This window comes from Scomber japonicus, chromosome 9 (genome assembly GCF_027409825.1).
Source record: "Scomber japonicus isolate fScoJap1 chromosome 9, fScoJap1.pri, whole genome shotgun sequence".
Classification (NCBI taxonomy): domain Eukaryota; kingdom Metazoa; phylum Chordata; class Actinopteri; order Scombriformes; family Scombridae; genus Scomber; species Scomber japonicus.
Window position 1 is genome coordinate 17555181 of NC_070586.1, and position 13051 is coordinate 17568231.

At 38.0% G+C, this 13051-nt stretch overlaps 1 protein-coding gene across 1 annotated transcript in view; it reads left to right on the forward strand.

Annotated features, from left to right (window-relative positions):
• oxct1a (3-oxoacid CoA transferase 1a) overlaps positions 1-13051 on the forward strand; it is a 53045-nt gene continuing 39994 nt past the window's right edge. The window contains exons 1-7 of the mRNA XM_053325206.1: positions 1-169; positions 1461-1569; positions 1982-2072; positions 7905-8040; positions 8264-8413; positions 8825-8931; positions 11249-11309. Coding sequence (XP_053181181.1) covers positions 65-169; positions 1461-1569; positions 1982-2072; positions 7905-8040; positions 8264-8413; positions 8825-8931; positions 11249-11309 — 759 coding nt within the window. The 5' untranslated portion in view covers positions 1-64. The remainder of the gene's footprint in view (positions 170-1460; positions 1570-1981; positions 2073-7904; positions 8041-8263; positions 8414-8824; positions 8932-11248; positions 11310-13051) is intronic.

Below are 13051 nucleotides of genomic sequence, written 5' to 3' on the forward strand. Positions count from 1 at the left end.
TGGTGCGATCACTCTGCCTCTCTGCCTCTAGGCTCTTCTCATCCCCTGTGCGTTTCTCCAAAACATGGCGGCCCTCAAAGCTTTGTGCAGAGCGGAGACTTTATTCTTCAGAAACCTATCTGGCCCCCGCAGAACAAAATTAAACTTCACTCACCACACACTGAGCAAGGTCGGTATTGAAAGCGGTCACATTAATCAGCTGTCAGGATTAACTGAGTGAGATGGTTGCAAAACGCTTGTGCAAGATTTAAAGGTCACAATATTACAAGAATATTATTCTCTCTTTATTATTTAACGTCCATAAAATTGTGATTTTAGTTTGGCGATTTTGCAATTTCCACATTTTCCTTTTGCTTCATATGACTTAACTTTTATCGTTAGTAACGTGAAGTGACCTCATTCTGCTCTCTGACTTCATTTATCGAGGATTGTCACCACGTACTATTGCAAACTGTTACTTTAACTTAGGCTATTGCCAAACGCCAAACGTGAATCGTGAAAAAGGATCAGTCCCTTACAATCTATACATTATTCAAACCAGCAGAATGTTAAGGTGTGTGTGTGTGTGTGTGTGTGTGTGTGTGTGTGTTGTGGATGGTCACAGGTGCTTGCATAGTTCACCTCTACCCACATAGCTTCACACACAAACTCTTGATAGTGTTTCCATCATGGTTATTTTGTCAATAAGTATCCAGCACGTGGATATTGTAGGCTATAAGGTAAGGTCATGGCTATAAATAGCAAGCAAAATGTGATATCTAGTGTTAAATAGTAGTTCTTGATGACTGACAAACCATTCATCTGTTTACCATTTGACTAATAATAACAATCAGAGCAATTTTGATGAAGTGGTAAAATGCACAAGATTATATGAGAGTAATATAGTGAATGTGAACAGTGACCATATTGGAAGAAAGTGATGATATGCATCCAAGTTTTGTTAAAATCTTACCAATGCAGACAATGATGGATATAAACAAACTGAGGTTCCCGTTTAACACATAAATGTCAAACTTGCAGCAATAGAAACAAATGTAAGAAAAACACAACATTTCTAATAAAAAGTAAAATAATAATTTACCACTGTAGTCACAATTTTAGTATATTAGCATTGACATTGTGGATTTAAATTTTTCAACCTCAGTCATCAGCTAACTTTGTTGGGTTGGGGCTCACGACTATGGGCTGCCCTAAATCTCTCCTCCTTTTGTTGTAGGATTTGTCCAGCAGTTTTGCTTATCTTTCTCTTCCCCAACTGAATACACTGGCTCAACCATTTAAACTGTACAAACATATTAGCGGTCCTCTGGCATCTGACCGTTTTTATGGTCTAACAAGCTAGTTGTACAATCATTACACTGATAAGCTTTCATCTAGATCCATTTACAGTCACTGAACAGAAGCTGATGGAGTATTATTAAAAAATAAGTTTCTTGTTCCTCTTGTTCTACTTTCTACAGACCTGTGGGTGTTACTTTTCTACCTCCAACCAGAGAAATTCACAGTTCTACTCAAATCCTACAGAGGCAGTGAAAGACATCCCCAGTGGAGCTACTATACTGGTAGGAGGTAAGATATACAGTCACAAACACATTCAGAGGCTGTATGGATTGTTACAATTAGCTCAGATTTAAAAATGTTATGCTAATTCAGTTCATTCCTAGGTGTCAAAAATTAGACAATGTGTCAATCTTTGTTGTACTTTTCCACAGAACTATTACTGACATGCTGGTCAATTACCATCCACACACACAGGACACACACATTCCAAAGCTTGTATTAATAGTTAAGTCTGCTGTGACATTGTTGAGCATTTTCCACTGTGTCATTCTTCTAAATGAAAGAGAAGAAACAGATGATAACAGATAATTTAGCATGTAATAGGAGAAAAGTTTGGTAAAGTCATGTTCAGGACTATGTATTAAGGTCACTAGGGTCATATTATATGCACTACTTCATTATTTTCTATGTTCCAACACAGGCTTTGGATTGTGTGGTATCCCAGAGAATCTTATCAACAGTTTACTGAAGACCGAAGTGAAGGGTCTTACAGCTGTTAGCAACAATGCAGGGTAAGTGTGTGTGAAAGTGAGCTTATACTGTACTTGTACTGTATATACTGTATATACTACAGCTGTCCCCATATAAACACATCTGAACCATGCAGTGCATTCCATGATGGTGCTTCATCTCCACCAGTCCCAACATAAACTCTTGAAAAACAACAGTTAATGTCCTGATAGACAAGAGTTTAGAAAGTCAGAAAAGTGTCTTATAGCACATCATGCAATTAGTGTCCCAAATACAAGTGACTGGTCTGTCTTAGTCTAGATTTGAACCTGAGTTGTTGCTTCTTATCTCTTTCCAGACTTGCTTTAAACTCATATTGGAGAGTTATTGGTGACCTTGCTGTGTTTTATAGCAGGCTGAACTAAGTTGGAGAAATGCCCAGAAGTTAACTCCTGATAAGTTATCAGAGGTGGAGGTGTAATGAAAAGGTGTATTGCAGTGACAGAAGCTCCTTCAGTAGTCAGGTGACATTGTGCGTGATGTGTGTCTCAACTTTCAGTAGGACAAACTTTCCCTTCTGGTATATGACAATAAGCTTCTGATCTCTATACTGTAGCAATGTGTTCTGTTAAACAGCGAGTTCATGCTTCAGTGCTTAGGAAAAACTTGAATAATGAGAGACTCATTTATTTTTCAAGGCTAAAATGCAGCATGAATACAAAACTGGGCAGCTGAGTTTTTCTCTGCAATTTTCCTGGACATTGTTAAGCATAATGTGCCCAATTACTATTCAGCAAATGCAGTTTTATCTTAATTGTTTAAATAGTAACACTGACACTTGACCAGCACCTCTCTTTTGCAAAAATATAAAACAAATTCTGCAAACATAAAAGACTTTCTTCTGGCTCAAGACTGAAATTTCACATATATTTAAACCACACTAACAGTTTTTTGTGTGCTTTAAAATCGTCACAACTGAATTATTTAAGTGTTTGATGTTGAAAAGCGTTCAGCCATTTGCTGTTAAAAAAGCTTAATGTTACAAAAAAGCTACACATCTTCAGCATATCTCTTTGGAAAACTGCACTCTGCACACAACATAAAATAGAGAGAGGGTCTTGTGAATTCCATGCCTTAGCCTATTTGAAGCTAAAGCTGTAAAAAGCGCAAACTCTGGTCCACTGTGAAATTGCAATCAATGCACAATGCCAAGAGTAAAATACTGATTCATCTTTGGAAAATACTTTCTGGCAAGGGTCAACATCAAAGTCTGCTGCATGGACTGTTTGAATTTCCTCTGTGTCAGTAGTTGATTTAGTCTGGGGGGAAAAAATGGAACTATGAAGTGTGTTAGTGTGCTTCACCAAAGTTATTCTTCACTGGATTTCTGTTGTGGACTTCGATTTCTGGTGGATATTGATTGCTGCAACAGATACTTGAAATGTTTGCTCAGGTTCTCATTTGTTTGTGCTTGGCCTTTCCTCTGAATCTAACCCTATCGCATGTTAATAGTGACCATACTGTCTATTTTGTGTAGTTTCTGAGCACTAACTTGATGTCTGTTTCTTTGTGAATACTGGTTTGTTTGCATCTGGCTTCTATTGGAATAAGGGGAGGGGTGTTGAAAATTGATAGTTACATTAATGTTAGCATGAATGTATTACACATGACTGTTCAAATTGATTATTCTTATTTTATAAAAGCTATCAGGCCAGACTGAGCATACATCTGGTTTTCTTGTTCACAGTTTAATCTTGTTTAAAATTCCTGGCTCTGAGGGACCAGTGCTAGAAGGTGATAGAAGTAGTTATATAACATTTAATTTTAGAATGAAGTTCCCTGGAGCTGAAAACAAACTTTGCATGCTCCTTTTTTAAATGTCTCAATGGATTATAATGAAACTCTTCAATGAAACCTGCCAAACATGTTGTGCTTTGGAGGTTTCAAGGATTTCACTTTAACCATATGTTACATTATATTATCTCAGAAATAAGGAATAATGCAGACATGGTCATGTGAGGTCTTCACAATAGAGACAACAGCTAAGAAATTGACTTTTAAAAATATGATCATTTTCCAGACAACAAATAAATGTTCAAATTCACCAGCCACTCAATAGTAAATAATTATTTTGTCTCTGAACTTTACCAGTCACTTTTTAATATTTTACAAGTGTTTGGCTAGAGGCAATGAAATGGATTGTTGAGGTAATAAAAATATGACACATCAAGTCTTTTCCTTATTGACCTCACATGAATCTTTACAAAAAGTGGAAGTGTTAACCATGTTGGTACACTGGGAAGATTGGATGCTGTATTGGTAAAGAGAAGTGACTGTTTATCAGTGGCGATTGTGAAGTGTTTGCTGACCTGTTTTATGGTCAAAGTGAGATTCAAGTGTATTTTGTATGGTGTTGGGAAACTTGTGGCTGTGTGTGTCTCGCCACTACTGAGTGAGTGTAGGGAAATGCAGCCATTTTACTTCATAGAACACTGACACAGTGGGCTCTTTATATAGTGTAATTTGAGATGAGAGGGATATGACTGTACATCGGCACAGATTATTGACCTGTGATAGAACGACTACCACCCCCCACACTCCCCTAGTTTTATATTTACTTAAATTACATGCTTCAGAAATTTTACGGAGTGACCTGGTAGCTGAATGGTTACTTAATGGTGCATGCCACGGCTCTGGTTAGATTCCAGCCGTGGATCATTGTTGCATTTGTTGACCCTCGCCTTTAAACTGCCCACTATCCAGTCAAGCCAAAAATACCTTTTAAGGAATTTTGTATAAAAGGCAGCAACATTTGTGTTAAAGATTACCACAGACACTTAATTTTTAAAGTTGACAAAATTTTAGCCCACACACACACACAAATCAGTTGTCACACACACAACATCAGTAGTGTGTGTGACAGGGTAATACACAGTTATCTATTTTGGTATTCTGAGTGCACATGGCCTACATTTGTCAGCTGACCTAAGATTAGAAATAAGGACAAAGCAATGGTTTCTGCTTCTCAGCTTGTCAGGATACAAAGAGGAAGCAAAACCCTATCCTTATAAAGCTCAGCTTTCCTATCAGCAGCGATTAGTAGGAGCAGAGACAGAGCAGTGTGTATGTATCTTAATCTTTGTAGAGAAAGTATTCTACATACGTAGATATTTGCAATTTTAGTGTTACACAAATTAACTTTGTAATTAAATTTTACTTTCAACCATGTTCTTAAAAAAATAAAATATTGCATGGAATCAGACAGGATGGGAAATACTTGATAAGATATTTGATAGGAAACTAATCTTATCCTGTGTCACAAGACAATACTTTGTTTAAAGCAGTTTTATCAATCAACCAAAACTATAAAAGCACTGACAGGTAAAGTGAATGATGGGGATTATCTTGGTACAGTGACACTTGTTAAGGGGTGGAATATATTATGCTGTCAATTCTTGAAGTTGATGTCAATTCTTGAAGTTGATGTGTTGAAAGCAAGAAAAATAGGCATGAGTAAGAATAGAACATCTTTGAGAAGGGCCAAATTGTGATGGCTAGATGATTGGGTCAGAGCGTCTCCAAAATAGTCCAACGATTTATTATGACCGTTTAGCAATGACAGGATCATGGGCACCCTAGGCTCACTGATATGTGTGGGGTGCGAAGGCTAGCCTGTCTGATCCGATCCCACAGAGGAGCTATTGTAGCACAAGTTACTGAAAAGTGAATGTTGGCTATGATAGACAGGTGTCAGAACACAGAGTGCATCGCAGCTTGCTGCTTATGCTTTATGCTTACAGCCACAAACTGCCGTGCTGAGTGCTGACCTCTGCCCACCACCGAAAGCGCTCACAGTGGGCATGTGAGTGTCAAAACTGGACCTTGGAGCAATGTTACAAGGTGGCCTAGTCTGATGAATCATGTTTTGTTCTACATCATGTGGATGGCTGGGTGCATCGATTACCTGGGGAACTGCACTATGGGAAGAAGGCAAGCTGGTAGAGACAGTATAATGGTATTGGCAATGTTCTGGGTTAGGGATAGGAAACCCTGGGTCCTGGCATTCATGTGGACCGCTTACCTAAACATTGTTACAAACTAAGCACACCACTTCATGGCAATGGTATTCCCTGATGGCAGTGTGTTCTTTCAGCAGGATAATGCACCCTGCCACACTGACTAAATTGTTCAGGAATGGTTTGAGGAACATAGGACAAAGATTTCAAATTGTTGTGGTGGCCTCCAAATTCCTTGGTGCCAAGTACCAGAGGACACCTTCAGAGGGCTTGTGGGGTCCATGCCTCGATGGGTGAGAGCTGTTTTGGTGGCATGATGAGGGGAACCTATACAATAATAGGCAGGTGGTTTTAAAGTTGTAGTTTTAATGTACGTTTCATGAAGTTTATAAAGACTTCAAAGGTTAATTACTGACCAGCCTAACAGAGTCAGTCCTCTCATCGCTGCTGCCCTGTTTTATGAGCATTTCAACAACTCTGGTGATACAATAACTTTCCTCCGTCATACAAAAGTTAGAAATGAGGATATAGAGAGGTTTTACGCGCTGTAAAATCACAACGATTGCTGAAATTATGTGTGACATCCTTTTTAGTTAGTAAATTAGCTTTTTACTTTGGTCAGAAAAAATGCTCTGATGTCAAAGTGATAACAAATCTCAAGTACAAACTTTAAATAAATGACTGTCAAAAATGTAGCACCAAATAATTAAATAAGTATTTGTACCCTTTGAGTCATTATAGATTTACCTTTATCATTACTTATAGGCTTGAGTGTTTGTAGGTTTGTATCAACTTTCCACTACAGTTTTTTTTTTGCATTCTCCTTTGCTCAACTACTCACACTATGTCAAGTTGAATGGATAATCAGTGAGCAGCATTTCAAACAGTGTTTTCATAATTCCAGTATCTTCCAAAATAAAGTTATTTTTTAACCTTTTCCTGAAATTATGATTCAAAGTAGAATATAAAACAGTGTGTGTGAGTGTTTTAATTTTCTGCTTCATTTAACTCACATTATTGACATAGCCATTCCTGTTCTTCAGTACACACGACATCCTGGTTTCAAATATAATGCAAGATGCCTAACTTTCCATTTTGGCAGATTGACAGGGGTTCTCACCACACGTCTGCTGTCACAGCTGTTGTTTGAGCAAATTTCTTAACTCCCAAAAAGCACCTCATGACTTTATTTTCATTCTGCTCACATCCTTTTTAGATTTCAAATCCCCACACCACAGCAGCATAGTCCAAACAAAGAGCAGGCATAGGCTTTTTTGAGATTACTGTATGTGGAGACACTGAAATTGGTACATTTTGCAATGAAAATAACTGAAATATTTTTCTGCATAAAGAAGGGCCCTCACATTTAACTCATCACACCTCACGGCACATTCCAACTGAGAGAGTACATTACCCTGCTTTACCCCTAGAAATGTTGGGGACCAATTGGTATTAAGTAGCCATTTGTATTTTATTTTTGGTCCTCACACAAGCTTCTGGGGCCTTTTTTAGAGAGACACTATGGCTTGAAAAAAGCTGCCATTTACACCATTTGTATTTAGTGTATGCTGCAGAACCAAGTGCTTTTTGAGAGGCAGTAAAACAAGCAAAAGTGTGTATGTATACCATGGTTCATTTTTTTCCTACAATACAAATGAAAGAAACTCAACTCAATAGAGAATATGAACTTCAATACAGGCCCTGCATTTTCTAAAACTGATCTGTTTCTTTTTCTTTTCTTTTTTCTCATTTATTTGTGAAATGTGTTTTGGTTTTTTTGCATAAATTATTAAAATTCTAGTTTTAAGTCAAGTCTTGGCATATTTTAAATAAAGTAATTAAAATAATCTAAAAGTCAGTTATGTTTGTTTTCTTCAGAGTGGATAACTTTGGCCTGGGCCTGCTCCTTAAGACCAAGCAGATCAAGAGGATGATCTCTTCATATGTCGGGGAGAATGCAGAGTTTGAGCGACAGTATCTGTCAGGGGAGTTGGAAGTGGAACTGACACCACAGGTTGGTCAGAAAACAGATGCTTTTTCACACAAACAAATAAAAAAAAGATACCTGCGCATTAAAACACACATTAATAAACCAAATGTACTCAAGAAGTTACCCATATATAATCAGACACACAGTTTTATATATTACCACTGCGTATATTATGGAGCAACACAGTCATGCAGTGGAGCCTTTATATGTTGTGTCTCATCCTAATCAGGCAAATCTTTTCAAACAGGGTACTCTAGCAGAAAGGATCAGGGCTGGTGGTGCTGGGATTCCAGCCTTCTTTACAGCCACAGGCTATGGCACTCTGATCCAAGAGGGAGGCTCTCCTATCAAATACAACAAAGACGGCAGCATTGCCATCGCCAGTGAGAAGAGAGAGGTAATTGTAACATCAAGCCCAATCCAAATCTTCTTCTTTTTCAAACCTAAGGCCACAGTTTGATTTGTTTGTGCTTTTTGCATTGTAGCAGACTTAAAGTGACTACATTTAAATAATGAGAGAAATCGATATGAAATTATTCATGTTGGCACATTTTCAAATGTAGCTCTAGTCATGTATTCAACCAGTTTTTGCACAATTTTGCCATTTGATGCTTGTTTTGTTGCTCATTCTCATGTGTGAAAAAACCTTGCTGTAATGACTCTCCCTCAAACAAATGAAAAAAACAAATCTAGTTGCAGATAGTATTTAAAGCCAGTTCTGAAAATGCTGTAGAACAGGTCAACATGTTCCTCTTCAACTGCATCCAGTGCCACTCACTCCTCAAATTGTGTTTTTTATTGTGCACAGGTGCAGGAGTTCAATGGCAGGCACTACATCATGGAAAAGGCCATTACTGGAGACTACGCACTGATCAAAGCGTGGAAAGCTGACAAGGCTGGAAATATTATTTTCAGGTAACTGCTGAAATGAAAGCCGATTATGTAGGTAAAAAGAGTTTGTGATCTTGTTGAATCACACAACATTATCTACCAGTCACACAACATTAACACAGACATGTTCATTCACACTAATGCCAGTATTTACCCTGTAAAGGATTCAGCTTCTCCTTTCCCCAGAGTGTATTACACTGATCTTAATCACCTGCATTGTGTTTGCACAACAGTCAGCTGATATGGTGTCACACAATGAGAACGAGGGGGAAAAAGGGAAAGGTTGAGGAAAATGTTTTTTTCTTTTTGAAATGTTCCTGGTAAAACAGGATTTACTTGGACCTTGACCATACCCTCTGGGCAGTGCAGGAGGGTCGATTCTAATCAATGCTATTTAAGCCTGTTTTACTTCTTATCTACAGTACAGTTGTAAGCAGGAATTTGGCCTCCCCTTGACACTTTTTTTTTTTTAATTGAAAAGATGTAAACACAACCTCTCTTAGTTATGGAACACAAATATGTCCAGCAAACATTAATGCACAGTTACTTTTAAATTCAACAAAAAAAAAAAAACAACAAAAAGCTATATAATCAGTGCTTAGTAACACCCCCTCTGGCAAACATCATAGCTTGGAAGTGTTTTTTGTAGCCAGCCTAATGTCTTCCAGTTCTTGTATTTGGGATATTCTCCCATTCTTTCTTGCAAAAGGCTTCTAGTTCTGCAATATTGTTGGACTGTCTTGCATGCACAGCCTTTTTAAAATCTACCCACAGATTTTCAGTTTGTCAGTGGACTCTGAATGGCATTCCAAAACCTTCAGTTTGCGTCTCTTGAGGTAGTCCATGGTGGGTTTAGGATATATCATTATTCTGTTGTAGAAGCCATCTTCTTCTCAGCTACAGCTTTTTTTTCACACAGCAGGATGTTTACTTCCAGAATTTGCTGGTAGTGTGTGGAATCTGTTCTTCCCTCCACCTGTGCAATGTGTCCTCTCTGTCCCTGGCAGTAAACCCACACAAAGCATGATAGATCCATTACTGTGCTTAACAGTTGGCAAGGTGTTTTGTTTTTGTTTTTTTTATACATGAAATGTAACATACCTTAGCTGATTTTGGCCAAAGAGTTATATTTAAACTTTATTGGTCCACAGCACTTGCTTCCAAACTGTGTCAGGCTTCTGTAGATGTTCCTCTGCATACTTCTGATGTTGGATTTATATTTATAATGAGGCTATAGGTAAGGTCTTCTTCTACTGACTTTTCATGAAGGCCTTGTTTGTGCAAACATCTCTGCACAGTGGAATTGTGCACCATCTCTTCTGAGCCTCCCAAGTCTTTCTGCAGGTTTTTTGCAGGCAAAATTTATTTGCCTTTCCGACCAGCATACGAGCAGTTCTCTCCAAGGGTTTTCTCCATCTTCCAGATCTCATGTTGACCTCCACAGTTCCCCTAAACTGCCATCTCCTAATTACATTTTGCTCGGTGAAAACTTGGCCTTCCCCTGCATTGTGGGCATCAATAACTTTCATTTTCAGAGTCTTACACAGCTGCTGAGAGCACAAGGCTCACAAAGGTGTGTAGAGCCAGAATATTTGTGATGCTTTGAAACTGGCACCAGCTGACATTTCCTACAGTTCTTGACATGCCTCAGGCCTAACAAGCCTCAAGCCTCAGGCCTAACAAGCTGATTAAGGCCTGACACCTTGAAAAAGAATCTAGACTTTTAGGGTGCCCAAACATTTGCACATGTCACAATTATGTTTTTATTTTTTTGTTAAATTTTGACGTAAGTCTATGCATTAATGTTTGCAGAAAATATTGTTATTTTTCATGTTGTAGAGAGGCTGATTATGATCTTTTCAATTAAAATACCAAAATGTGTTGTTTGTCAAGGTGTGCCCAAACTTTTGCATACAACTGTAAGAAATAGCTATAATATTTGTCACCTTGCACATTCAGAAGTATTCAGGCAGCATAGGATAGGGCTACTGATTGTGCAAAGAGTCAAAATTGTTTAGTTATCAAATTACTAATGAGACCTTTACGTGAATTAACTGCTTACTAGTTGTTATAACACAAAATAAAATATTATAAAATAAAATAAAGAATCTGCTCTTCAGTTGGTACAGCCTTAGTTAATTAGAGTAGATGTAGTAAAGTCTTTCTCCACAAGAGGGCAGTGTCCTTCAGTAAACTGCCAGTTTACTGTATGCTGGATATAAGACAACAGAAATCACAGTGATAGATCTTGAGTTTATTTGTCCATTTCTGCTTTTGATTGAAATAATTCTTTATCTCACATTTGTTTTAATACTATATGTTTCTTGCTCTTTCATGTCAGGAAAACAGCCAGAAACTTCAACCAGCCCATGTGCAAGGCAGCCAAAACCACCATAGTTGAGGTATGCATTTCCCTCATCACAATCACAATCACAATGCTTCCCCTGATGTCTACCTGGAACATCTACTGCTGTATCTATCAGTAAACCCACCAACTCAAAATCTATTGAATTCAGCTTTGCCTTTTAATGGATTTTGTGCATTATGAACACTTCGGTTTTCTAGAAATATATCTGTTGTTTTCCTCCACAGCAGGAAATCCCCCTTTAGCAAAAATGTAAATAATATGAAAATCTTAAGCTTACAGAATACATTTCCACATGTATTGATTATAAATATTCTACATCAAAGCCATACATAAACGTCAGCGCCTTCTGCAACTGATCTGTAAAGAGCCTAAGCATGAATTTGTATTTCAACCAGACGAAAAATCTTCTCAAAAACCACATCTACCAACCATGTTATGATGTTTACCTGTAGACTTTAAAGCACAGAGGTAAAGAAAAGAAGGTAAAGAAGAGGTAAAGAAAATTAGTATTCCACTATTCGTCACATTGACAGCACAGCAGCAAACCGTAGTTATCATTTCATATAGATGCTGTCTAACAACCTAAACAGGACATGGTAGAAAGAACAAGGTTATTGCATTTTTTTCTACATCGAATTGCCCATTGAAACAGGCCTGTTATATGTAGGTCAGTAAGTCCGGAGATTTGCTGTGTGGTCTAACTGTTAAAGATCCTAGACTCCATCAGTACGGCCAGAAATGTATCGGGTCTCTCAGCTCTGTGTTATACCTAGATTTGTTCTGTGTCTGGTTGCCCACTTGTTCAGCATTTGACAGTCTAGAAATATGATAGCTCATCTCTTCTTCTGTGTGTGTGTGTGTGTGTACACATGTGTGTCTCTTGGTCTCCCTCTCCGCCCCTCCAATACACAAACAGCTTCACACCTACCATATAGGCAGTATTGGATTTAGAGAGCAGCAGGGAGAAAAACTGTGTTTGAAAACCATAAAACACGGGTGCTTTCTGAAAATAAATCAGCTGCGTAGGGTCTCCTCATAAATCGAACAGTGCAAACACATTTTCAATTATTCCACCACTGCTGGACCTTAGATTTAGACTCCTGTTGAGTAGAAATGTCTGTGACCAAATTGGGAGAGTAAATGTTCTCACTAGAGCTGTTGTGCAGACGGCATGGTCGATTGATCCCTAAAGTTTGCTTTATAGCACTAAGTGGTAGGAATGCGTCTGGGCTTTGGGTGCTTGCTGATACTGAATGCTGATCTGATACCAGCGTTAATAATTGATTTAAATTAATTAAAAAGATGACTGGGATTATCCTTTTATGAGTAAGGCAAAATCAGGTTTAACTTAAACTTTGCTTTCCTAATATTGTAAACAAACAAACAAACATAGATGTACATAGTCTGGATCAATATCCAATATCAGTATAGGTAATGGTGCATCTCTATTTATGGCATGGGCATTAAGACAACAGGAGACAATAAACATTTGCTATCATGTCTAATCTAGTGCATGTGACCACGGTAATGGTGATAGATATCAATTCATTATTAAGAATTAATGTTGTATAGTAGAAATATGCCAGTTTATTCAACAGGGATCAGACTAGTCGCACTGACAGCAGTGATGCCACTAAGAAATGTGCCTGTATGACGTCTGCTGGAGCTGTGATGTAGACGGCAGAGACATGAATGACAATGCAGCTCTGCTTGGAGAGCCGCATTATATTATGAGATGCAGGCATAATTGGTTGGATTTAATATCATCTCCTTCAA